This window comes from Anguilla anguilla, chromosome 12, assembly GCF_013347855.1.
Source record: "Anguilla anguilla isolate fAngAng1 chromosome 12, fAngAng1.pri, whole genome shotgun sequence".
Lineage (NCBI taxonomy): Eukaryota > Metazoa > Chordata > Actinopteri > Anguilliformes > Anguillidae > Anguilla > Anguilla anguilla.
This window is the reverse complement of record NC_049212.1, coordinates 10259209-10284741: the sequence shown is the minus strand read 5'-3', so window position 1 is coordinate 10284741 and position 25533 is coordinate 10259209. Positions and strand designations below refer to the sequence as shown.

The 25533-nt window shown below is 50.8% G+C and overlaps 1 protein-coding gene across 1 annotated transcript in view; it reads left to right on the top strand.

Annotated features, from left to right (window-relative positions):
- Nucleotides 1–702: 702 nt before the first annotated feature.
- Nucleotides 703–25533, top strand: part of LOC118209810 (ubiquitin carboxyl-terminal hydrolase 25-like) — a 32658-nt gene continuing 7827 nt past the window's right edge. The window contains exons 1-19 of the mRNA XM_035385484.1: nucleotides 703–948; nucleotides 2714–2791; nucleotides 3750–3876; nucleotides 5870–5975; nucleotides 6235–6385; nucleotides 8903–8989; nucleotides 9265–9402; nucleotides 11127–11200; nucleotides 11652–11725; nucleotides 12201–12349; nucleotides 12910–13037; nucleotides 13325–13420; nucleotides 14630–14800; nucleotides 15861–15985; nucleotides 17056–17126; nucleotides 17764–17992; nucleotides 18649–18843; nucleotides 19932–20071; nucleotides 23898–24076. Coding sequence (XP_035241375.1) covers nucleotides 907–948; nucleotides 2714–2791; nucleotides 3750–3876; nucleotides 5870–5975; nucleotides 6235–6385; nucleotides 8903–8989; nucleotides 9265–9402; nucleotides 11127–11200; nucleotides 11652–11725; nucleotides 12201–12349; nucleotides 12910–13037; nucleotides 13325–13420; nucleotides 14630–14800; nucleotides 15861–15985; nucleotides 17056–17126; nucleotides 17764–17992; nucleotides 18649–18843; nucleotides 19932–20071; nucleotides 23898–24076 — 2360 coding nt within the window. The 5' untranslated portion in view covers nucleotides 703–906. The remainder of the gene's footprint in view (nucleotides 949–2713; nucleotides 2792–3749; nucleotides 3877–5869; nucleotides 5976–6234; nucleotides 6386–8902; nucleotides 8990–9264; nucleotides 9403–11126; nucleotides 11201–11651; nucleotides 11726–12200; nucleotides 12350–12909; nucleotides 13038–13324; nucleotides 13421–14629; nucleotides 14801–15860; nucleotides 15986–17055; nucleotides 17127–17763; nucleotides 17993–18648; nucleotides 18844–19931; nucleotides 20072–23897; nucleotides 24077–25533) is intronic.

Here is a 25533-nt window from a genome sequence, read left to right as displayed (position 1 = left end):
AGTTATTCCGAGTGATTGCCTTTATCCTATAATGAAACTTTTCTATCCTGATGTGAGTAGTCTCTTCCAGGATGACAATACCCCCATCCACAGGGCACATGGGGTCACTGAATGGTTTGTTGATTATGAAAATAATGTGAATAATATGCTGTGGCCTTCGCAGTCACCAGATCTCAACCCTGTCGAACACCTATGGGAGATTTTGGACCGACGTGTTAGACGGCGCTCTCTACCACCATCATCAAAACACCAAATGAGGGAATATGTTTTGGAAGAATGGTGTTCAATCCCTCCATTAGAGTTCCAGAGGCTTGTAGAATCTTTGCCAAGGTGCATTGAAGTTGTTCTGGCGGTTTGTGGTGGCCCAAAACCTTACTAAGACAATTTATATTGGTTTTTCCTTTAATTTGTCACCCGTCTGTATGTACGTGTGTATGTACGTGTGTGGAATTGAGATAAACATACATTGAGTATTTTTGCATGCATTTTATTTTATTGCTGTAAAATCTCAGTAATGTCCTGGATCTATCTGACCCAGACTAACAGTTTCACAAGTGCTAATATGTAAACAGAGCACAGGGCATAACTTAGTTTATATCATGGGACTTCACTGCCTTAATTCTGCACGGTCTGCCTCTATACTAAAGCTACGGTGAAGCCTTGATTGTAGAAGTACGATTACGTAATGGCCATTTGCTAGCTAAGGCTCTACTAATGGAACATGAAAAATGGATTGTGTTGATGTTTTACACGTATTCCGCAACTCGCATTTCCAATGACGCTCTCCAACCCGCCGTTCATGCTGTGGGCGTCTCCGCCAGATGTTTTATTCGTATTACTTTTAGCTAACAGTTTTATTCTTTAAGTTTTTAGATTTTTTCGTTTGTATTTCACTCTGTACCTGCCATGACCGTGGAGCAGAATGTCCTTCAACATCATTCTCAGAAGGCAAGTTTGTGTCGGTAATGCGCACTAAGTTACATTTCGTTGGGGAAAACTCAACTCGGCTAAAGACGGGCAAGTTGGTTTGCTAGCCGAAGTACCTCCAGAGTTCTGGTTTCCTCTTACTACCAAGTGTATCTCACTTCGTGTATTTAAACCAACTAGCAAACGTCAAGTAATTGTTACAGCTGTATAATCACCACATATACTCACCAAGTTGAGCAAACATTTTTTCGTATCAGTCGATAGCAGTTAGCAGCCATTAATGTCAGTGTTTGAAATCCCAACCGTTTGTTTTGATATAGCCAAGCTACTACTAGCGAAGTAGCAATATTGCGCTTGTGTTACTTAACGCGCTTTATAATATGAATACTAATATAGTCCGAGGCTAAGCGAACGTACCAGCAAGTTAACCTCGTATGCAGCTATCTAGCTAGCGTAGTATTAAATGCCGAATTGTCTGTTCCGTATAACTTTAGTCTTAGGCTATACAAACATTGCAACGTGTTGCTCATTTGTCAAAAAGAAAGTGAAAGACAGACTTAGTAATAGTTGCGCTACATTCCAAACGCGATAGCTTGGTAGCTGTAGCTACAGTCAGGATAGTTTTGAAGCAGTTCTTAACAAAGTGGCTTGCGTAAGTGAACAGTGCCAGTTAGCAAGTTAGTGAGGTAGTTAGTGCAAGTTAGTTAGTGGATGAATCATTCTGAAGTAAAGAACAGGACACGTTCAAAACCAAAGTCTGTAATTTAGGGCACTGGAGCAGGGAGCTGACGAACTGTCAGCGAGTGACAGCAATGCACCGCTCGCTGCCTCTGTAGCTAGGCTAGCACGCTAGCCACGCCGCTCATGCCTTGTCATGATATATGCTTACATACTCAAATTACCGTTATGAGATGTTTGTTTACGAATAGCGAGGCATACGTGCTGCTTAAAGATTCACTGAGCACAAATTAGATGGTGTGCCACGAATTCTATGGTGTTAGCTCTGGTTCTGTACCTAGCTGGTCCAACTGGATTCCTAGGACTGTCTTTTACGTCAAGTTTTGCTAGCTATCAGACATTCACTTTTGTAGTACTATAGCCATTTAACACATAGTAACATTCATTACGTAAATTTGGATTAAACTATTGTTTCGCTACCTATAGTCTGCATGTCTTATTCTAACAAAACGTATGTGTGGGGGATACACGGATTACTTGCACTTGTGTGCTATGGTTTCTTGCCAGGCACTTCACCCAGGTTCCTATATTTGCACCCAAAACCCTTCATGCAAATGTCCGTTGAGCAGAATCTTGCATGCGGCTTGATAGCACTGCTGAGGGTTACAGTGCCTTACAAACACGCACATTTACATATGCGTTTGGACGGTTGGATATAAATTGGTGAGATTAAGATAAAGTATCTTGCACTAGAACACTATTACAATATCTCACCCTGGTTTGGAACTAAAGACATTTGGCTCCAGTTGAGTGCTCAAACCCAGGGGCTTCCAAATGTGAGATGACAAGACATTTATTTTCTTTCTTTCTGTCATTGTATTGTGGATCTATATGGCATGCGGCCATTTAACAGAATATCGAATAATAAGGTTTAACAGAATGTCATATTTACGTCATTTAGGAAATATAAGAAATTAATTTGTAAATAGGAGAAATATTTCTGGGAGTCTTTCCGCGGCTGTGACCCGCTACACCACGTGCACGTGTTTATATGAGCTGCTGACGTTGTGTCTGGTGTCTGCGTTGTGTCTGCGTGTTTGGCCCGCAGTATCAGCAGGTGCTCCTGAATCAGCTGAGAGATGCGACGGGCACCACGGACACGCAGCGTCTGCAGCACGCTTTACAGGTACAGCGCCGCTGACTGAGATACGATCCCTGTGCAACCTGATGCTGGATCAGCTCACCCAGCCTGAATGTAAGCTCGAGTCATTATGCGCAAAAGCCTGATCAGCTGTCAATGTTAGGAGTCCAGAATGTCATTGCCAAGACAGAATTCCTAATTTCCCTCGGAAATATATTTTCTTATTTTTACTTTCTTTTTTAAAACTCAGAGTATATTGTTATAACATTTTTAAATATGTCAGCGACTTGTATTTTTCTTCTTGAAAGTATTACAATGGATGCATGAAAAATACAGTAGTTACTGACCTCATTTAAAATTGGTGGCTCATTTAAAATGTACTCTGTATATTGCTGCAACGAGTGTATGGGTGCCTGAAATGGGAGCATGAAAACTACTATTTAAAATGAGCCAGGAAGAAGTTATGTTTTTCTTCCTCAAGAGTATTACAGAGGATTCATGCAAAATTCGGTGTCGGAGCTGGCCAAACCACATCCACCTGCCGTTATTTAAAGTTTTGAAATCCGAGTGTGCTGGCAGTTGGGTTCCTCAGCTGGAGGACCAATCTTCTGCACTCCAGTTCCTCATGTTATCTGTTTTCAGTTAAAAGGCCAGACTGATCATGGATCAGCTCTCAAACTCCGAGAGGTTTTGTGAATTAGGGCCTGTAGGTTTCACATCCACAACATCATCCCGCCTCCTGTCTGATGCTCGATGTGATGTCATAATGGCAGCTCTGAAGGCGTGAGCCCGGTGTGGCTGACACATTTAGCCTGTGTGCTGCTCGTCTGTGGCTAACACATTTAGCGCGCGCGCTGCTCGTCTGTGGCTGACACATTTAGCGCGCGCGCTGCTCGTCTGTGGCTAACACATTTAGCGCGCGTGCTGCTCGTCTGTGTCTTGCTTAATGGCGTAAGCTCGGCTTGGCTGACCGTGTCTGCTCCTTGTTTGTGTCTCCCTGTAGGCCTGCAACGGCGACCTAACCAAAGCGGTGGCCCTCCTCGTGGCCAACAACGGCAGGGTCCTCCCGCAGAACGAATCTGCGTACTTCCTGACGGCGCAGATGGACGCAGGGAGCCACGCCGAATCAAGTACGCGCCGTAATGACCTGTAACGCACCGTAACGGGAAGCGTAACGGCTGTCATCTGTCAGGGTCCAGGGAGGTACCACTGCAATGACCTGTAACGCACCGTAACAGGAAGCGTAGCGGCTGTCATCTGTCAGGGTCCAGGGAGGTGTCTCCACTGCTCGACTAAACGTTTTATTAAAGTAATGAGAGTAAATGGGCGTAACTCAAGCCTAACAACCTTTGGTTTTTGCAAAGTGGGCATTTCTGTTGAGAACGTTATGTGAGATGGTTGAATAAAACGCCCATCCTTTCCGTGAGCGAACGTGCAATCTGCCTACGTTCAGCAGGACTGAAGCTGGCACCCCTGCCTCATTCTCCACCCTTCCTCCAGTCTATTTCCCATACCTGGGGAACTCCATCCAAAAATCATTTTTTAACACGTTCATTTAGCTTTCTCATTTCTAATCTTGTACCTATATCATCGCAGACCACATCTTTTTTGGAATGCGTTTTATTAAACCTGTCGTCTTTTGTCAGTCAAATTATTTTATTTTTCCAATTTATTTGCTGCATTGTTTCTGTCCTTTTTATCCTATTTCGCTTTCCTGTCATTTAAAAAAATGCTTTTTACTGCATTCGTGTAGAACTGAAATTGTTCGCACAAAGAAAAATCATGTCATAAATTGTATGTTATAGTTATTATTATTATTACTATTTTATTACCACCCTTAGACAGTGTTGTCACTTTGGTGTTCTGCCTCCCTTTCCCCCAATTGTAGAGCATAGATTCAGAAAATTGAATGTAGGCTTCAGTTCAGATGAAAAGTAAAGATTCCCAAATGTCAGTTAGGTCTTAAATAGTTCCGTTGTGACTTCAGAATTATGGTGGAAACGGTAGATTTGTCAGCAGGGTGTCAAATTGGGAATATTGGGCAGAGTCGCCCTTGCAGGTGGGCGACCGTTGCGCAGGCCTGTAAGCCCTCTCATGATGTGTCATGTACATTTTCTCCCCTTTGCCACACTTCTCATGGAAACTCAACCCCTGTGGGGTTTTTTTTCCCAGAAGCCCCTGCTTTGCAGTAATGCTGCTCAGCCAGGTGCTTGCGTAACACTTCTTGAATCATGAGTTATGGTTTTTTGCTTTTTATTCCCTTGGTTCAGATTGAGGTTACAATCAGCTGACTGTTGTAGTGTAAAAGGAGATCACTTGAATGGCCTTGAAAGAAGGTTAAATATATCTGAGCACACTGGTGTCACGCGTTTGTAACCCACAAGCTAATGCAGGAGTAGCATGCTCCACAGACCTGCATAATCTCCACAAGATCTCCACAAAACCTTGCGTCCTCTAGCTCGTTGATCCATCGTGGAGCGTTCTTCAGGGAGAATAACCCGGAAGCCTGACTGAGTTTTGGCAGGGTCCAAGAAGTACCTCACCTTCCATGTCTTACCAAGTCATGATTCGAGGGAGGCCTGGCGTCTGATGTAGTTTCACTGCTGCAGTTTTGAATAATTCATAACTTGTACCGCATTTATCTGATAAATGTGTTGGTGGTCGGTTCATCACGGGGTAGCTACACACAATTAGCTGTTGAATTAATGTGATGAGCATGTTATCCTTTTAAGGTATTAGGCTTAATGCTTGTCAGAGGAGTTGAGAGTATGGAAAGCTTGACAGTAAATTTAAACTCGGTACATTAGTTAAGATTCTATTTTTATATCATCCATTGATTTATTTTATTTGGTGGGCTATACAACTGGAAATGCAGTTTTAGGTGGTATATTACATTTTTTTTGAATATTCATGAAGATGTAAGCCCAAGGGCACAATGTCCACTGCAGCTGTTTATTGTCCTCGACCATACCACATTCATGAATATTCTTCTGTATGATGCATCAGATGCAAACATTTCAGCTTAGAGTAGGCAGAACTTTCGTGTGGTCAGTCTGAAGACTCTGTGTCTTATGTGTCTGAATGCGGGTGGCCATCTTGTGAGATTGTCTGTTGATACGGCAGGCGATGACAAGGACGAGCTCCAGAAGGCCTTGGCGCTCAGCCTGAGCGAATCCAGCGAGGCCTTCCGAGAGACGGGCGTCTCCGAGGAGGAGCAGGCCATCAGCAGGTGGGCGGACCTTCTTTCTGATTGGCCGATGGGTTGCGCGGCGCTGACCTTCCGGGAACGGCGCGTTCGGCTAAAAGTTTTGTGCTTCTTTAAGACGGAGCCTTTGCTTCTATCCAGAGAGGATCTGCCCTCCTTGCTCTGTCCTTTTAAGGAACGTAATCTCGCGGAGGTCACCGGCAGACACGGTAGAGACAGAGAGAGCGGGGAGGTGACCGCGTAGGAGGACGTTTGCGTTACATGTCTGCCCCCCCCCCCGCAGGGTCCTGGAGGCCAGCCTAGAGGCGAACAAGCAGTCTCAGAGCACACCGTGGAGCGAGCTGCCCAACCCCCACGACAGGAAGCGGCAGGACTCCTGCCCCGTGGGCCTGAAGAACGTGGGGAACACCTGCTGGTTCAGCGCTGTCATCCAGGTGAACCCACAGCCCTCCGCTTCCCTCACTGCCTAGCACACACACACAGGTGTATATGTGTGTGTGTGTGTGTGTGTGTCCCTCTGGAGAATACCTGCTGGTTCAGCCCTGTCATCCAGGTGAACCCACAGCCCTCCGCTTCCCTCACTGCCTAGCACACACACACAGGTGTATATGTTTGTGTGTGTGTGTGTGTGTGTGTGTGTGTTGCTCTGATATCCCCCCCCCCCCGGGGACACCTGCTGCAGAGCAATATGTGACAAATATTTAAATTGGCTGATTGATTCATTGGTTGATTGATTGGCACATCAAAATCTATTTATGAAGAGTCCATTGTATGATCTGGCTACTTTGTGTTTCCCAGAATGCACTTTGCTTACATATTTGGCATTAAACTTCAGGCAGAAACTTCAGGTATAATGATTTATCATTTAAGTAAAAGTAAACAAAAAAAAAAGAATCCTAAGATATGATTCTTGATTTCTTGAAGGGAATATGTCCTGGAATTGCTCCTGTTTACCTGGCGTCTTGTCCTCTCAGTGGCAAACCAGTGGTTGTCTAAAGCGTTTTTTTTTGCCTATTTAGAAAATGACACAAAAACTACGTTTTGTCAGTTCAGCGGGTTAGGCTGAAACTAAAAAAAAACAAAACTGAAAAAGGTACTAGAAGAAGTATGTAACAGTAACACACCTCATATGGCAAGGTAAAGGTAACCTAAAGCTTAATTAACGTTTCAGCTGGTCTCCCACAGGTAGTTCCAGGTTTTTGCAGAAGTCCTTTTCACAACGTGCATCGAGGGTTGTTAGTTCAACAGGAAACATACGCCCTGTGAACGGGCCGGGTTTTCTTTTCGAGAGTTCTATTATTAGTCGGGACGAAGATTAACAGCCAGCCACTTCAGGTGAGGGAGGGGAGGAGCGATATTATCCAAACCCCGAAGGGCTCCATTTCAGACCACACACGGGGGGGCCGTCGGGACACGTCCCGGGAACACGGAGTCCCGCGATTGGCCGCGATACAAAAGCGGGCCGTGACCTCACTTCTCGCATCCAGCGTTCACCGAGATTTGGCAGACTGGAGGTAGACAGGAGGGAGTTGTTTAGTCGTTGACACCATCATAATTGTCTGAATGTTTTTTTTTTTTGGAAGGCTTTTAGAATTTGCCGTTGAATAGAGTGTGGTGTCAGAAGAGAGCGGTGCTGCCGGGTGGCTCAGCCGACAAAAGCGACGCTCGGTGCCAACCGTGCCCGGCAGCCCTGCGGGGGAGGCGCACATTTGGTTTCGGTTTGCCCCAGGGATACATGGGAAGGATTCCGTCGGCGGGGATCGCACTGTTCTTTTCTCAAGTGACCCCTGATTTGTCTTTGGCGAGTTGTCTTCACTCTCCTGAGCCAACAGTAGGGGCCCAGACCTGGGTCAAATACGTGTTTGTTTTGCATTCAAATACTTTTCTGTGCTCTATTGATCTTGCCTGGTGTAATTGAGCCTGCCAATATGACCAGGAGGCCGGGTTTGCACTTTTTGGGAGTATTTCATTGGTTCCAAAACACCAGACAAGATCCGTAAAGCATAGAAAAGTATTTGAATCCAAAACATTTGACGAGAGATGCCAAGTTAACACAAAAAAAAGCTTAGTTTTGGATGAGAAGGAGGATTGTAAGCAGGTGGTTAACGGTGGGATCTGCAGCCTTAAAAAGAGAAGGGTCAGCCAGCTCACTGCTGGTTTGATTCCAGATGATTAACTTGCCCCGTGAACGTTAACACACTTTTGGATACCGAATGGTTGAAATGTTTCCACTTTTCATGGGTCAGATTTAATAACTAGGAGGCCCCTATCTCGAAGCACCGATCAGGCAGGGAAGCCAGTAAACAGGGAGCCGGTCACACAGCTGCACATCCACCTGCTAACAACGTGAGTCCCCGTTGGCTGATACAGGCGAGCCAGGAAGCGGGGCTTGCCAGCTGGGCTCAATCCAAGCCTCCGATGCTGTCGGAGGCTCGTTAGATCAGCCCTGCCCCGTTGAATCGGATCTGCCCCACTGGTCTGTTTGGAACTGCATTCTGGGAGATCTGCCAACCGTGTCCTCCCTGGCGGCAGGTCTGAGCCCGCGCTAAAGCACGCTTCCCATTGGTCAGCGAACGCACGTCCCTCCCGCCTGATCCCAGATCCGCTCCCCAGCTCGTGAGCCAAGTGGCTCCTCTCCTCTAAACAAAGATATCAGTTACTACAGTAACAGTGCAGTTCAGTATTCATGTGCAAAATGTATTATAATAGGGGAGATATGCATATTTACTTGTGTTTTTATACTAAGTATCCATCTGATCGATCTTTATACTTGTAGATGATATATCTGGGATTACAGCAAAAGTATGCATTTTGTAACTGGTTATCTTACAGTAACTACAGTACGTGTGTATGTACATTCAAGTTCAGTAGACAAGGCAAGAGGAATAATTGGAGTAACTAAGAATATGTCGTCAATGCATCTCCTTTCTTTCTGGTTCTTTCTCTTTCAGTCTCTCTTCCACCTGCTGGAGTTCCAGAGGCTGGTGCTGCTGTACGCGCCTCCGGAACGTTCCGGGGACCTGCCGCGCAACCAGCAGGTCAGCCCTCGCTCACACACGCGTTAACCCTCCGATTTCCAACTGACATTACTGAATGGGCCTTTAATTAAGTTTGTCTACCTGCGTGTCTCTGTACGCGCTGACGTTCCCCTTCATCCACCCACCCCCTGCCCCCCAGCACAGCTACAGTGGACTAATCCTGTGAGAACTTAGAAATGCACAAGCTCCCACCCACATCAGTCACATGGTTTTCAACCAATCACGGAGCTTGACGAAGGGGAGAGGAGAGTGTTGATTGGTTGGTGCTTCCCCAGGAGAGCCAGAGCGTGCTGTTCGTGCGGGAGCTCCGGCGGCTGTTCGCCCTCATGCTGGCGTCCAAGCGCAAGTACGTGGACCCGTCCCGGGCCCTGGAGATCCTCAACACGGCCTTCAAGTCCAGCGGGGCGCAGCAGGTACCGTGTCCCATCAGCCCACACTGAGGGTATCCCATCAGCCCTGACTGAGGGCCACAGCTACAGTATCCCATCAGCCCACACTGTGGGTATCCCATCATCCCACACTGTGGGTATCCCATCAGCCCACACTGTGGGTATCCCATCAGCCCATACTGTGGGTATCCCATCAGCCCATACTGTGGGTATCCCATCAGCCCACACTGTGGGTATCCCATCAGCCCCCACTGAGGGTATCCCATCAGCCCACACTGAGGGTATCCCATCAGCCCACACTGAGGGCCGCAGTATCCCATCAGCCCTCACTGAGGGTATCCCATCAGCCCACACTGTGGGTATCCCATCAGCCCACACTGAGGGCCGCAGTATCCCATCAGCCCACACTGTGGGTATCCCATCAGCCCACACTGAGGGCCGCAGTATCCCATCAGCCCCCACTGAGGGCCACAGTATCCCATCAGCCCACACTGAGGGCCACAGTATCCCATCAGCCCCCACTGAGGGCCACAGTATCCCATCAGCCCCCACTGAGGGCCACAGTATCCCATCAGCCCCCACTGAGGGCTGCAGTATCCGATCAGGCCACACTGAGGGACGCAGTATCCCATCAGCCCACACTGAGGGCCGCAGTATCCCATCAGCCCCCACTGAGGGCCACAGTATCCCATCAGCCCACACTGAGGGCCACAGTATCCCATCAGCCCACACTGAGGGCCGCAGTATCCCATCAGCCCCCACTGAGGGCCGCAGTATCCCATCAGCCCCCACTGAGGGCCGCAGTATCCCATCAGGCCACACTGAGGGACGCAGTATCCCATCAGCCCTCACTGAGGGCCACAGTATCCCATCAGCCCACTCTGAGGGCCGCAGTATCCCATCAGCCCCCACTGAGGGCCACAGTATCCCATCAGCCCACTCTGAGGGCCGCAGTATCCCATCAGCCCCCACTGCGGGCCGCAGTATCCCATCAGCCCCCACTGAGGGCCGCAGTATCCCATCAGCCCACACTGAGGGCCGCAGTATCCCATCAGCCCACACTGAGGGCTGCAGTATCCCATCAGCCCACACTGAGGGCTGCAGTATCCCATCAGCCCCCACTGAGGGACGCAGTATCCCATCAGCCCACACTGAGGGCCGCAGTATCCCATCAGCCCACACTGAGGGCCACAGTATCCCATCAGCCCTGACTGAGGGCCACAGCTACAGTATCCCATCAGCCCACACTGAGGGCCGCAGTATCCCATCAGCCCACACTGAGGGCCGCAGTATCCCATCAGCCCCCACTGAGGGCCGCAGTATCCCATCAGCCCCCACTGAGGGCCGCAGTATCCCATCAGCCCACACTGAGGGCCACAGTATCCCATCAGCCCCCACTGAGGGTATCCCATCAGCCCACACTGAGGGCCACAGTATCCCATCAGCCCCCACTGAGGGCCGCAGTATCCCATCAGCCCACACTGTGAGGGTATCCCACCAGAGGTACGCTCTAGTGTTTGGAGTAGTTGCTCAGTGCGGCACATGAACTGTGCTTGCTGTTCTCGCTCTGTAGATCTACTCAGCGTTATGCCTTAGACTGGCCCGAAACACTGAAGCATCTGTTCAGCAGTGGGTTGGCATGGCGGCTCACCTGTCTGTGTGATATACTGTACAACTGTAAGGCCGGGGGCGTGGTCTACTGCTCATCCTCTTGTGTGTCTGTATATTTGTGTGTGCGTGTGTGTCAGCAGCAGGACGTGAGTGAGTTCACCCACAGGCTGCTGGACTGGCTGGAAGATGCTTTCCAGGTCCAGGAGGAGCGGTAAGCTACTCGAGTGCTGCAGGACAGAGGCTCACTGCTCTCCTACAGCGCTATCAAGTTCACCATTCCTGTCCATGCTGTGTCCTGTACATACCTGGATATGACCGCCATTTTAGTGCCATTCACCCCTGTGAGGAAGGACCTGAGCTAAAACAAAATAAATACAGGAGAGCCAACATGATAAGTCAACCCTGTGTCTCTTTTGGCTTATAGATAATTACTCTAAGTGAACCTTGATTTCAAAAGAACACGTGATCTCATTCAGCAGGCCGTAGCTGATCTCAGAACAGTGCAGACCCGGAGAATAGCAGTACTGATCCAGAGTTTGTACCATAGAATGTCACTGCGGGGAAAAGGGCGTTTCACAAGTGTCCTGGTGACGCTCATTTTATTGAGAGATGTATTTATTTGAAGTGATCGTTCCTTCTGCTCTTCCTACCGTTTTCATCAGGGAGGGAGAGAAGCTGAAGAACCCGCTGGTGGAGCTCTTCTACGGGCAGTTCTTGGCACTGGGGGTGCTTGAAGGTGAGAGAAAAGAAACTTGACCGTTCTCACTCAACTTAAAGGTACGGTACGTAAGTTCGGAGAGACGAGCAAGAAAGAGCTAGATTTGTGGCGCTAGCTAACTTTAGTGCCATCTCTGCAGTATCTCTGCTTCGCGCTTATGCGTGAGCCCCAGCCTGCCTGCTCCGGCAGCGCTGTGAACATGCAGCAGGATTGACCGGCAGGTTGGGAAGCTTCCTTTCAGAGAGCGATCCTGATTGGTTGTCAGAGTGGCAGATTTCAGAGCCTGGGGCAGTCAAGAGATCTGATTTTTTTTCCCCTTGAGCTTTTAACTTATCGATATCTATCGGGATGTCAAGAAAATTCGACCAAGTATGTGCAAACGTGTTCTCGAGCTTGCATCCTGCACCTTTACGATCTGCCTGAAAGCTTCAGATCCCAGGCAGAAGGAGCTCGCCCTTGCCTTACACCCGCGTCCCCGTGCGTCGCTGTCTAGGGAAGAGGTTCGAGAACACGGAGATGTTCGGCCAGTACCCCCTCCAGGTGAACGGGTTCAAGGACCTGCACGAGTGCCTGGAGGCGGCCACCATCGAGGGCGAGATCGAGACCCTGCACTCCGGGAATTCTGGGAAATCCGGGCAAGAGGTCAGTTGCGCCAGCCCTTTGAAGCGCATCTAGCTGTTCTCTCAGAAAAAAAACGAAATAAAACATGAGGTATAACTAAAGAAAAAAACAAAAGGTTATTGTTTTTGCAGTGTCGATGTGACGTTTTTGGCTGTAAACAGAAATAAATTCTGCATGTTGCCTTTAAAATGAAACATTTCAGTTGTGCAGTTGGTGGCCAGTAGAGGGAGCTAATGATCATTTTTAAAGCAGCATTGCAGATGTAAGAGTCGGTAAAATGATGAGCTGCTTTGACTGAAAAGTGTCTGTAACAGAAACTCAACACTAAATGTGGCACATTAACCAACATCCTGAGACAAACCTGATGCATTAAAGCTGGTCAAATTCTGCTGGAGTTCATTTCCTTTGTTTTTTTAGTCATTTTCCCACACATAATGTGCTTTTGACTATATGAGCTATGCAGCCTTTGAGCCGTAGAGAACGGCAGGTACAAAACGTGAAGTAAAAGGTGAATAAATTAGAATGCATTGAATAGTCTGCGCCCGTGAAAGCTGGAAGCTCTTTCTCCTTTTGTCTTTCAGCGCTGGTTCACTGAGCTCCCGTCCGTGCTGACCTTTGAACTCTCCAGGTTTCAGTTCAACCAGGCGATGGGGCGGCCGGAGAAGATCCACAGCAAGCTGGAGTTCCCCTCCGTTCTGTACATGGACAGGTGGGCTGAGTCTTCCCACCCCACCCCTCAACCCGCTTCCCCCTTTTTTTTTTTTTTTTTTTAAACGCTGCTGCCCGACGTGGGGTGGCACATGACCAATTCCCACCCATTTGGAATGTCTGATTCAGTATTTCAAACCAAAGCCGCGTTCAGTGGTCCCTACTGGCCAATCGGGAGAGAGAAGGTGGTTTTGACGCTTGGCAAAGTTCTGAGTGCACAGATGAACTGAACGGCTTTGTTGTTGAGTGAGTTTGTGTTTTTGTTTTGCCCCGTTTCCGTGGTGACAGGTATATGCACAGGAACAGGGAGGCGACCCAGCTGAAGCGGGCCGAGATGCGGAAGCTGCGGGAGCACCTGACCTTCCTGCAGCAGCAGCTGGAGAGGTAGAGTACGCTCGCTACGCCCGGCTAGCGTCCCTGAAACGCTCCCACAACGCTCTTACAATGCTCTCACAACGCTCTCGCAACGCTGCGCTAACTACAGCAGCAGCTGGAGAGGTAGAGTACGCTCGCTACGCCCGGCTAACGTCCCTAAACGCTCCCACAACGCTCTCACAATGCTCCCGCAATGCTGCGCTAACTACAGCAGCTGGAGAGGTAGAGTACGCCCGCTACGCCCGGCTAACGTCCCTGAAACGCTCCCACAACGCTCTTACAATGCTCTCACAACGCTGCGCTAACTACAGCAGCAGCTGGAGAGGTAGAGTACGCTCGCTACACCCGGCCAACGTCCCTAAACGCTCCCACAACGCTCTCACAATGCTCCCGCAATGCTGCGCTAACTACAGCAGCAGCTGGAGAGGTAGAGTACGCTCGCTACACCCGGCCAACGTCCCTAAACGCTCCCACAACGCTCTTACAGCGATCCCGCAACGCTGCACGGCCTCCTGATCCAGAGGCATGTGTCAGCGGATCTTTTGCTTTGGCTAAATCTGACTCGATAGAGGAATAATCACTGTTGTCTTTTATCCAGCTCAGAGCGAATCTGGACTAAGGGGGATTTCAGTGAGTGGCTTACGTTTGTCAAAAAGGGTGTATAAAAGCGACTGGCGAACATATTTCTGAGATTCTGAACGGGGAACATGTCGGAAGTAGTTAAAGGCGCATGATATTGGGGAGACGTTTTTCACGCAGAGTTAAAGCGTGGAAAAACCGATCGGGTCACTTAGCGGAATTTGATACGTCGAAGCTTCGATGGGCTGAACGGCCCGTTCCCGCCATTAAGATTCTCCTGTTTGTGTTTCGTTGAGAGCTCTGGTAAAAAGCTACGGCCGAGCGGCATGGCTTTTGAGTTGTGAAACCCGCGGGTTCAGAATGTGAAGTGCTCTTCAGAGTCTTCTCTGCCTCTCAGAGGCCCGCCAGGACAAAGGGATGCCACGCATTCTGACTTCCTGTTACGCATTGTCAGAGTGAAGATCGGGGGAGGATGTTATGCGTGAGGGCGAAGTGCTTTTACCCGGTCTAGCCGTATAACTGGAACTGCGCGTTCAGATAGATCTCCCTCAGCGTCAGCGTCTGAAACAAGCAGTGGGGAAAAAAGTACGCGTGGGCCCTTTCGTTTGTGGAAATGGCTGCTCTTCCTTCCTCTCTAAGGTACCTGAGCTATGGCTCGGGCCCCAAGAGGCTGCCCCTGGTCCACGTCCTGCAGTACGCCATGGAGTTCGCCTCCACCAAATCCGGCCTCCCCCCCTCCGAGGAGGAGGATCCTCGCACGGCAGCGCCCTCCGGTGGCACGAACGCGCCGCCGCCGCAGCCGACGCCGAGGTACGTGGGATCACGTTCGCGTTCATGGGCCAGGACACTTTCTGCGGCTGTGGCAGCTGTTATCGCCTCAGAACTTGGGGTGCACCTAAATTTTGGCCACGTATCGGTGTTGGCCCCTAAAATCTGCCAAAATTTTTTTTTTATTTCAGTGCAACCCTAGAAAGAACTGTAGCAGTCATTGGGTATGTTTACATGCATTTCAATATTATTCTGAAAAAGACAATATCCTGAATAAGATATGGGTAATGTAAAGAACACATTCTAATTAAATACCCCGAAAAATGCCTTATTTCAAATATGGTATATTCGGGAATAAGGCCTTGTTGTGGGTATTTAATCCGGATATTAGAGTGGTATTTGGACATGCATACAGCTTATTCAGAATATCCATCTCCAGTTGGGTTTTCACGACAGTTTGCAACTCGTACGGCCTGATGGTGTTGTTTACGCTCAGCACTGCTGTTGCTAGGCTACCCATTGCATTTTAAACATGAGCCAGACAGCTAGCAGCTCACAGGGCACAAGGATGGGGCCCTCAAAAAAAGACACTACATTCCTGGATGAAGGGAGAAATTATCCTACTTTGTTAAATTAGACAGGTGAATAAAGAGCTTAAGGGACGTAACATTACGTGGCCATTTTATGTTTAATCAGACTATTTAAGTCTGTATGTCAACAAAACTATGAAAAGAACATTAACATCTCAGGAGCCATGTAAATAGCTTATTCTGGTTATTGTCTTATTCGAAACAATGGCAATAACCAGAATATTGTGTGCATGTACACATAGTCGATGTTAGTTGAACGTTTGTGCGGGTAGTTTACTGTGGATGCGTACTAACAGTGAAGTGGAATCAGGCGCTTCTTGCCACGCTGTTATTGACTAGTGTTATTGATCTCCGTACTGACTTGCTGATCTTATTAGCCTATCGAACGCAGCGATGTAATGCAGTGTGGAAGCTGCCCAGGGTGAACAGTGTTACACGGTGCCATGGTAATCACTTTGGGGGGGAGTGCCGTTACGCTGACTGATTTGCTTCCGTTTCGGGGGCCCCCGCAGCGCCCCCCCGCAGGACGCGCCCACGCCCACGCACCCCGCCCCGCGCCACATCACGCCGGAGGAGATGCAGGTGCTGGAGGACTGCCTGCGCCGCTGGAGGACCGAGGTGGAGACCGACATCCAGGGTACGCGCCCCGGCCTCGCCTGCCCCGCCCTCGTCTGCCACGCCTATGTGTCTCCCGCCCCGCCCTCGCCTGCCACTCCCATATCTCACCCACCCCACCCTGCCACACCCATATCTCTCCCACCCCGCCCTCGTCTGCCACGCCCATGCCTGCCACGCCTATATGTCTCCCGCCCCGCCCTCGCCTGCCACTCCCATATCTCACCCACCCCACCCTGCCACACCCATATCTCACCCACCCCACCCTGCCACACCCATATCTCTCCCACCCCGCCCTCGCCTGCCACGCCCACGCCTGCCACGCCTATGTGTCTCCCGCCCCGCCCTCGCCTGCCACGCCCATGCCTGCCACGCCTATGTGTCTCCTGCCCCGCCCTCGCCTGCCACGCCCATGCCTGCCACGCCTATATATCTCCTGCCCCGCCCTCACCTGCCACGACCATATCTCTCCCACCTGCCCTGTCATGCCCATATCTCACCCACCCCACCCTGCCACACCCATATCTCTCCCACCCTGCCCTCGTCTGCCACGCCCATGCCTGCCACGCCTATATGTCTCCTGCCCCGCCCTCACCTGCCACACCCATATCTCACCCACCCCACCCTGCCACGCCCATATCTCACCCACCCCACCCTGCCACACCCATATCTCTCCCACGCTGCCCTCGTCTGCCACGCCCATGCCTGCCACGCCTATATGTCTCCTGCCCCGCCCTCACCTGCCACGCCCATATCTCACCCACCCCACCCTGCCACACCCATATCTCACCCACCCCACCCTCATCTGCCCCGCCCACCTTATCAGGTGGGTCGTATTTGTGTGCTTGACCTTGAGAGAAAAGCTCACCCAAATGGACTGTTCAGCTGTTTAACAAACGATGTGTATACGTGATGCGCCTGTATGAAGACAAAATATTTGCATGTGTGTACATGAGTGTGTGGACCAAGTGCATAAACACCGCAAAACTGAACCCTGCCAGGTCGCAGCACCCCAGGACCCGGGCTGGAGCCCCCCATGCCCCCGCCCTCTGGACAGGGGCTCAGTCTCACCCCCCGTCCCCTCTGTTTCAGAGCTGCAGGGGCGTGTCGCCAGCACACACGGAAGCATGGAGCGGGTCATCTCAGACGCGGCCATGATGCAGGCAAGCGCGTCTCCGTCCGCCCCCACCCCTGCCCCTCACTGCCCCACCCCCACCCCTGCCCTGCCCCCGCCCCTGCCTCTGCCTCTCACTGCCACACCCCTGCCCCTCACTGCCCTGCCCCCATTGGCCCACCCCTCATTGCCCCTTCCCCGCCCCTCACTGCCCCACCCCTGCCCCTCAATGCCCTGGCCCCATTGCCCCACCCCTCATTGCCCCTCCCCCACCCCTCACTGCCCCTCACTGCCCTGCCCCTTCCCCGCCCCTCACTGCCACATCCCTGCCCCTCACCGTCCCGCCCCCCGCCCCTCACCGTCCCGCCCCTGCCCATGCCCCTCACTGTCACACCCCTGCTCCTCACCACCCATCCCCTGCTCCTGCCTCACCCCTGCCCCAATCATGTTGTTTCCCACACGAGGGTCGGCACTATAGCGTAGTGTATGCGGGACATGCGTTTGTTAACTGAGAAGTTGCCGGTTTGATCCCCATGTTAGGGCACAGCCGTTATACCCTTGAGCAAGCCTGAATTCCTCAAGTAAATGTCCAGCCAAATAAATGGCTTCCATATGAGAATGTGTAACGTGTAACTGTAAATGTGAGTGGCTTTGAGAAAAACGCCCCCCCCTCCCCCCCCCCCCAGGTCCCGTACCGGCTGCACGCGGTGCTGGTGCACGAAGGCCAGGCCTGCACCGGGCACTACTGGGCCTACATCTACAGCGCCCAGCACCACTGCTGGATGCGCTACAACGACATCGCCGTCACCGCCGCCTCCTGGGAGGAGCTCGCCCAGGAGTCCTACGGCGGGCACCGCAACGCCAGCGCGTACTGCCTGATGTACGTCAGCACCGCCGCCCCCTGCAGGCCGCAAGGTAACCCGCGGGAGCGTCCTGCCTGCTGTGTACAGCTCATTACAATAACAGCAGCAATAATCATGATAATAATCATAATAACAACAATACTATTATTATTGTTATTAGGGTCTTTATATAACCTAAACGTGAAAAACATACAGAACCCATGAGTGTGAGAGTTGTGAATATGAGTGCAGCTAAAGAATGAAAGTGCAGTGCTGAGGGTTTATTCTGCATTGTATCAGTAAGGCTGTTCTGGTGCTTTCCTGTTTCTGTCAGTTCAGAATTTGTACTTTTCGGCTGCGCTAGGTTAATTATTCTTTGAGTTTGCAGTAATGGCCTGGAAAGCTTTGGCTAACAGTCTGAATGCGAGTGTGAATGTGAGTGATTGTGAATGTGAGCGAGTATGAATGTGAGTGAGTGTGAATGTGAGTGAGTGTGAATGTGAATATGAGTGTGAATGTGAGTGAGTGTGAATGTGAGTGAGTGTGAATGTGAGTGATTGTGAATGTGAGTGAGTGTGAATGTGAATATGAGTGTGAATGTGAGTGATTGTGAGTGTGAGCGAGTGTGAATGTGCTGCTCTTTGCTGTGTGCTGGTGTTCAGTACGCTCACTGTGATTGGCTCAGACAGTAAGGATGTGTGCCTGCTGGTGCCCCCTGTCTGTCTCCAGAGGAAGTGGACGAGGAGACGGGGCAGGCATGGAATGTTCTGGACAGACTGCCGCCGGACCTGAGGGCGTACGTGACCGAGGACAACCAGCTGTTCGAGAAAGAGCTGGAGGAGTGGGACGCCACTCACAGCCAGCAGGCCAATCAGGGGACGCCCCAGCCTGGGAGCACAGAGCCGAGCCCCGCCCAGAGCACAGGTGAGTCAGAGAGAGAGAGAGAGCCTGCTGTGGGCCCAGAGCACAGGTGAGTCAGAGAGAGAGAGAGAGCCTGCTGTGGGCCCAGAGCACAGGTGAGTCAGAGAGAGAGAGAGAGCCTGCTGTGGGCCCAGAGCACAGGTGAGTCAGAGAGAGAGAGAGAGTCTGCTGTGGGCCCAGAGCACATGTGAGTCAGAGAGAGAGAGAGAGAGTCTGCTGTGGGCCCAGAGCACAGGTGAGTCAGAGAGAGAGAGAGAGTCTGCTGTGGGCCCAGAGCACATGTGAGTCAGAGAGAGAGAGAGAGAGCCTGCTGTGGGCCCAGAGCACAGGTGAGTCAGAGAGAGAGAGAGAGAGCCTGCTGTGGGCCCAGAGCACATGTGAGTCAGAGAGAGAGAGAGAGCCTGCTGTGGGCCCAGAGCACAGGTGAGTCAGAGAGAGAGAGAGAGCCTGCTGTGGGCCCAGAGCACATGTGAGTCAGAGAGAGAGAGAGAGTCTGCTGTGGGCCCAGAGCACATGTGAGTCAGAGAGAGAGAGAGAGAGCCTGCTGTGGGCCCAGAGCACAGGTGAGTCAGAGAGAGAGAGAGAGAGCCTGCTGTGGGCCCAGAGCACAGGTGAGTCAGAGAGAGAGAGAGAGAGCCTGCTGTGGGCCCAGAGCACAGGTGAGTCAGAGAGAGAGAGAGAGAGCCTGCTGTGGGCCCAGAGCACAGGTGAGTCAGAGAGAGAGAGAATACGTAAACACAAACCAAGCCACTCTTCACATGCTTCACTTACACCCATAACACACAGCATTAGCAGCACACAGCACTGAGAACACTACTGACACAGAACAGAGAGAGAACGTGTGTGCGCAAGTAGAGCTGCTCAGCTTCGCTGAAACCACACAACACTGACAAACACTACTGACACCCATCACACAGCACTGACAAACGTTACTGACAGTGTGTTAATGGTGTAGACTGCAGTGTTAGTGGTGTAGACTGCAGTATGTGAGTGGTCTATGTGACAATGTGTTAATGGTATAGACTGCAGTGTGTAAGAGCGGTGTGTTAGTGGTATATTTAGTGGTGTAACAGCGGTGGGGTACTCTGCAGTTCCCCAGGAGGCCCCAGATTCGGTGGATGCGTCCCCCACGGCGGGCGCGCTGGATGCCTGGAGGGAGGACGTGGAAAGGGCGCTGTCCCAGGCCGCCAGCGAGGACCCGGAGCGGACCCCCGAGGCCCTGCTCTCCGCCGTAAGGAAGCCCCGCCCGTCCCGCACCCTCCAAACACGCACCCCCCCCCCCTCTCACAGCCTGCTGCACCCCGTACCCATCCCAGATAACGCAGCCTGAACGCGTGACTCGCGTGTGAACAAGACTCAAACTGGACTTAAATGTGGTGTAAAATGCGACGCTTCATAACAGGGTCACGGTCAATTACAGCTCAAAGCAGGCACTTCAGGAAATGAACTGAAATTAAGGGTGTTTTCCAGTTCGCTAATTGACATCGAGTTCAGCGCTTGCACTGACCGCATAGAAGTGGAATTGATGCCAGTGCTCATTGAAACGCAGGAAGTGTCACGAGGCTTTGGGGGTGTACAGAAGAAGTTTTGTGTAGAAGCTGGGGAGCAGGAATCATATGCTATCTGTTTAAGTCCCTATAAGTAGCTTCTGGTCCTCGGGAGGGACTCAGTCTGTGCAGATTCTGCTGGTATCCGGCTGCTGTGTTTTGGTAGCAGTAGCGATTGCAGCGTAGGTGTGTGGAGTCGGATGTGCATGCTGCTCTCCTCTCTTCAGATCAGTTCTGTCTTTCCATTCATTTCCTGTTTTGTTCTACCTCCATCGTCTGAGTTGCTTTCTCTCACTCTGGCCCCATCTCTCTTTCTCTCTTTCTTTCCTTCTTTCCTTCTTTCTTTCTGCAGCCTGATAATGAGGGCCCCACCATATCCCTTACCTGTCAGGCCCATGTCGAGACAGACGCCCTAAGTCCTCCTCCCATTTTTGCTCAGCCAATGGGCTGTATGTCCCTGCCCCCTTCTCAGCCTATGGATAACATGCCCCCGCCCCCTTCTGCTCAGCCTATCAGCAACATGTCCCAGCCTCTTATTTCTCAGCCAATGGGCAACCTGTCCCTTTCTGCTGATGAGGTGTCCCTGCCCCTTTTTGATCAGCTGGTGGTGGAGTTGTCACCGCCCCCTCCTGCTCAGCCAATGGTGGAATTGTCCCCGCCCCCTCCTGCTCAGCCAATGGTGGAATTGTCCCCGCCCCCTCCTGCTCAGCCAATGGTGGAATTGTCCCCGCCCCCTCCTGCTCAGCCAATGGTGCAGTTGTCCCTGCCCCCTCCTGCCCAGCCAATGGTGGAGTTGTCCCCGCCCCCTCCTGCTCAGCCAATGGTGGAGTTGTCCCCGCCCCCTCCTGCTCAGCTGGTGGTGGATTTATCCCTGCCCCCTCCTGCTCAGCCAATGGTGGAGCTGTCCCCACCCCCTCCTGCTCAGCCAATGGTGGAGTTGTCCCCGCCCCCTCCTGCTCATCCAATGGTGGAATTGTCCCCGCCCACTACTGCTCAGCCAATGGTGGAATTGTCCCCGCCCCCTCCTGCTCAGCTGGTGGTGGAGTTGTCCCCGCCCCCTCCTGCTCAGCCAATGGTGGATTTATCCGTGCCCTCTCCTGCTCAGCCGGTGATGGAGTTGTCCCCGCCCCCTACTGCTCAGCCAATGGTGGAATTGTTCCTGCCTCCTCCTGCTCAGCCAGTGGTGGAGTTGTCCCCGCCCCCTCCTGCTCAGCTGGTGGTGTATTTGTCCCCGCCCCCTCCTGTTCAGCCAATGGAAGTGCTGTCCCTGCCCCCTCCTGCTCAGCCAATGGTGGAATTGTCCCCTCCCCCTACTGCCCAGCCGATTGGGTGCAATGATGACATTGTTAAAATCCTGGACTGTGACAGTGAAACTGAGTCGCTCTGACTGTCCTGCGGATGTATCTGTTGATCGGAGCAGCCCTGCTCTTATTTAAACTGCTCTGCTTTCCTCCCGCTGTGTCTGATACGCAGACTATTGAACTTGCGTCATTGTGGGTGATATCCTTCAGGGGAGATTTAGTTAGAGTGCATAAAATCAATCCAAATTCGTTTTGCAGCTTGTTTTTAATACAGTTCAGATAAGCTGAACACATCAATGGATCTCTGGCTGACGGCGAAGGCTTGACAGAATTGATTTAGTCTAAATAAATAAATCTCTTCATGTTGCTCTTTATGTGACAAATGAATCCGCTGTTGTTGGCTGAAGTGTTTTTATGTACGATTGAATGAATTATTAAAACTCTTATTGGACGGATATTGAAGCTGAAGATCTGTTTCGAGCTCTGTGTGTGTGCTGATTTCCATGTCCTGAGACACCCAGTCTGGAGTGTAACACCCTGCAGGGTCCTTAACGCTGGCCTGTCATAGATTATTGGAAAATTAAAAGGCTTTACGCTTTCAGCTGTTGCCCGGCTACGTGGCTGTATTGCTCGATTTGTGAAACGGCGAAGCCCGTCTCTAGTCCCTCCCTTTGCCGCGAGGCGCACGGACGGATTTGCTTCTTCGACGGGCCGTGACATTTCACACGCCTCGGTGTAAATAGCATTTAACACGCACCGCAGGAGAGAGCTTTTCCCCGTGAGAGCCGTTTTACGTGAGCGTCAAAGCTCGACTCTCCAGACCGCTGAGGTTTTTTTTTTAAGGCTGCGTTTGTCGGTGTGAGTGACACAGCGTTCAGAAGAAAGCCTGGCCCTCCAGAGCAGTTTAAGTGCCTCTGAAGAGGCCTCCCCTTCCATCGCTGCTTCCCACTGCACTGTTCTCATTAAGTCTCTTTGAGGGTAAGGACGGTACACGAGTAGGCACAGTCCCCTCCCCCCTCTTCGTCCCGCCCAATCACGCGCCACCCTGTCGCTCGTCCTGGAGCACAAAGTTGCCGGCCCCCTTTTGTGCAGGATTTTAATAGTGACCAATGGTAAGGCCAGGAGTGCGTAAGAGATGCATGGCCCAGAACCAGCTGTCCAATCAGGTACCTCCTTTCTTCTCTTCTTGTGCTTTTCCTGCAGTGCTCTCCTATCTGTACGCTTCCAATCCGTCTTTCTGCTTTTTGCACGGACTGCCAAAGCCTTTTTTTTCCTGGCTGTAAAGTACTACACGCCATTTCTGTAGTAAAAGGAACCTCTTCCAAAAGACAGGGCTGGTGACTAGTGGCTTTGTTTTCTGTGAAAATATCTAGTGAGCTTTTTGTGGGGTGGGGCATTGTTTGAATGTTTCTTGCATTGGTGTGTTTCGTGCTCTCTGTTTATTGGCTGCAGATTTTGACAGTCAGGCAGGGGTTCCTCCCTTAGTTAGGCACACTAACTGGAATCATACCTTTAAACTTGTATGTGTACACCTCCTCTTCATTGTTTGAGCCAAACCTTTTGTTATATGTTTCAATCAGTGACTAACAATGTATTTGATTTGTGTGTTGTGTTAAGCTGAAATAGTGTATTAGGCTAAAATTATGAGTGGATCCAGTAGTATCAGGTTAAGAAGGTGGGTGTTTCACTTCACTGGCGCTGGGACTAGTTTGTGCAAGTAGGGTTTTTTAATTAGTTTATTTGATTAAGCTGTGAACTGGATGGTGGTCTTCATTCTACATCATCTGGTAGGAGCCTGCTTTGAAGCTTTGGGTTAAAGAAGTGTGTTGGAAAGATATTTCTGCTAGCTGATACAAGGAAATTGTTTTCTAAACCTTCTCTTTGTAATTCAACCGCTGAACCGTTCATTGGTTTAGGTCTTAAAAGGAACGGTCTTCATATTTTCTGTTCTTGATGACATTTGAGGAATAGGAATGACTGAGCAAACAGTAACTTAGGCCTTCTACGGTTTACAGTCCTGCATCTTTTGCACAAGGCTTCCGTTAAGGACTTTCAGGACTTCTAGCACATAACTGTCAGTCCCACGCCAGTGCTTCATTAACAGATCAAACATGGTGGGGAGGTATCATACTGGCATCGGCCGCTACTGGCGCCCTCTGCTGGTATGGAGGCCGGGCTGCACCTGACCGTGTCTCCCCCCCCCCCCCAGGCGATCAAAGCAGAGTACGCCCGATTGGTGAAGCTGGCCCAGAAGAACCACGCGCCCGAGAACGACTACCGGCTCCGGCACCCCGTGGTCTACTTCCTCCAGAACCAGGCGCCGAAGAAGGTTCTGGAAAGGACTGTGTTCCAGCAGTTTGCCGGGTGCAGCCACGGGACAGACGACCGGTACGATCACCATCTTGGACCCTGGGCTCGTGTCCCATTGGCTGGAAAACCCGCCAATGCAGACAGTTGGCGCATTTCACCCTGTGCCCACTGTCTGTTCTACTTCCGTTTGTGGACTCTCTCTGTGTTCCTGCGTGAGACAAAGCACCTTTCACAGGCTTCAGCTAGTCTGAAACTCTGCTGCTAGACCCCCCACCAAAACCGATAGGACTCGCAAGACGGAGGTTGCGGGTTTGAGTCCCGGCCAGATCCTTGCTGCGTGTGTTCTCCCTGTGCTCGCGTGGGTTTCCTCCGGGTACTCCGGTTTCCTCCCACACCGAAAGACATGCGTGTCAGGTTAGGAATAGTCCTGCCGTTGCCCTTGACTAAGGCACTGGCCTCAGAACTGGAGTTGGTCCCCAGGCGCTTCACTGTGGCTGCCCACTGCTCTTAAGTAGCTAGGATGGGTTAAATGCAGGAGGACAAACTACCCCATGAGGTCAACAAAGTATAACGAACTAACTCTAACTACAGCCCCACTTCTGACCTCTTTACACTGACTTCCTCTTTCTTTCAGAATTGAATAAAAAATTTTACTGAGAACTCTCAAGGCAAGCATTGGATTAGCCCCAGAGTACATCGCTGACCTAAATACATACACGCCAGTACACTCCTTTAGATTCTCCTCCAAAGGGCTCCTCATTGCTCCCTCTGTCAGAATTGAGAACTAGAGGAGGAGAGAAATCAGGGCTCCTGCTCTGTGGAACATTAGAACCTCGTAAAACTTCACTTCCTAATTTTCCATCTTTGCACTTGTCTTTTATTTCTCATTTTATCGCTTTTATTTTACGGCCTTTTGTGACCGTTTTATTCTTTTATCGTTTATCTGTGTTTGTTTGGAAAGCACTTTGTGTGATTAGCAAGAAAAGTGTTTTATGAATTAAGGTTATTATCTTGCACCTCCCCCATAAAAGTGAATCTCGCCTGAAAGACGGACGGTGAAAACGAGCTCAGCCTCTCAGATCTCCCCGTTAAGGTTGCTTTATGTTTGGCTGCTTTATGAAGCTGGATCCGTCTGCCCACTCCTCCGTTTTTACTTATTCAGTTGTGAATTTACAGAAGTCAGTCCACAGTGGGCCCCGCTGGTGTCACAAAGCAGCAGTCTCTATGCACTCAATCTCCTCCTGCAGGCCGGTGTAGATAATGGATGATTTGGTAAAACCAGCCTGTGCTGTGTCTCCTCCTGTAGGCCGGTGTAGATAATGGATGGTTTGCTTAAACCAGCCTGTGCTGTGTCTCCTCCTGCAGGCCGGTGTAGATAATGGATGGTTTGCTAAAACCAGCCTGTGCTGTGTCTCCTCCTGTAGGCCGGTGTAGATAATGGATGGTTTGCTTAAACCAGCCTGTGCTGTGTTTCCTCCTGTAGGCCGGTGTAGATAATGGATGGTTTGCTAAAACCAGCCTGTGCTGTGTCTCCT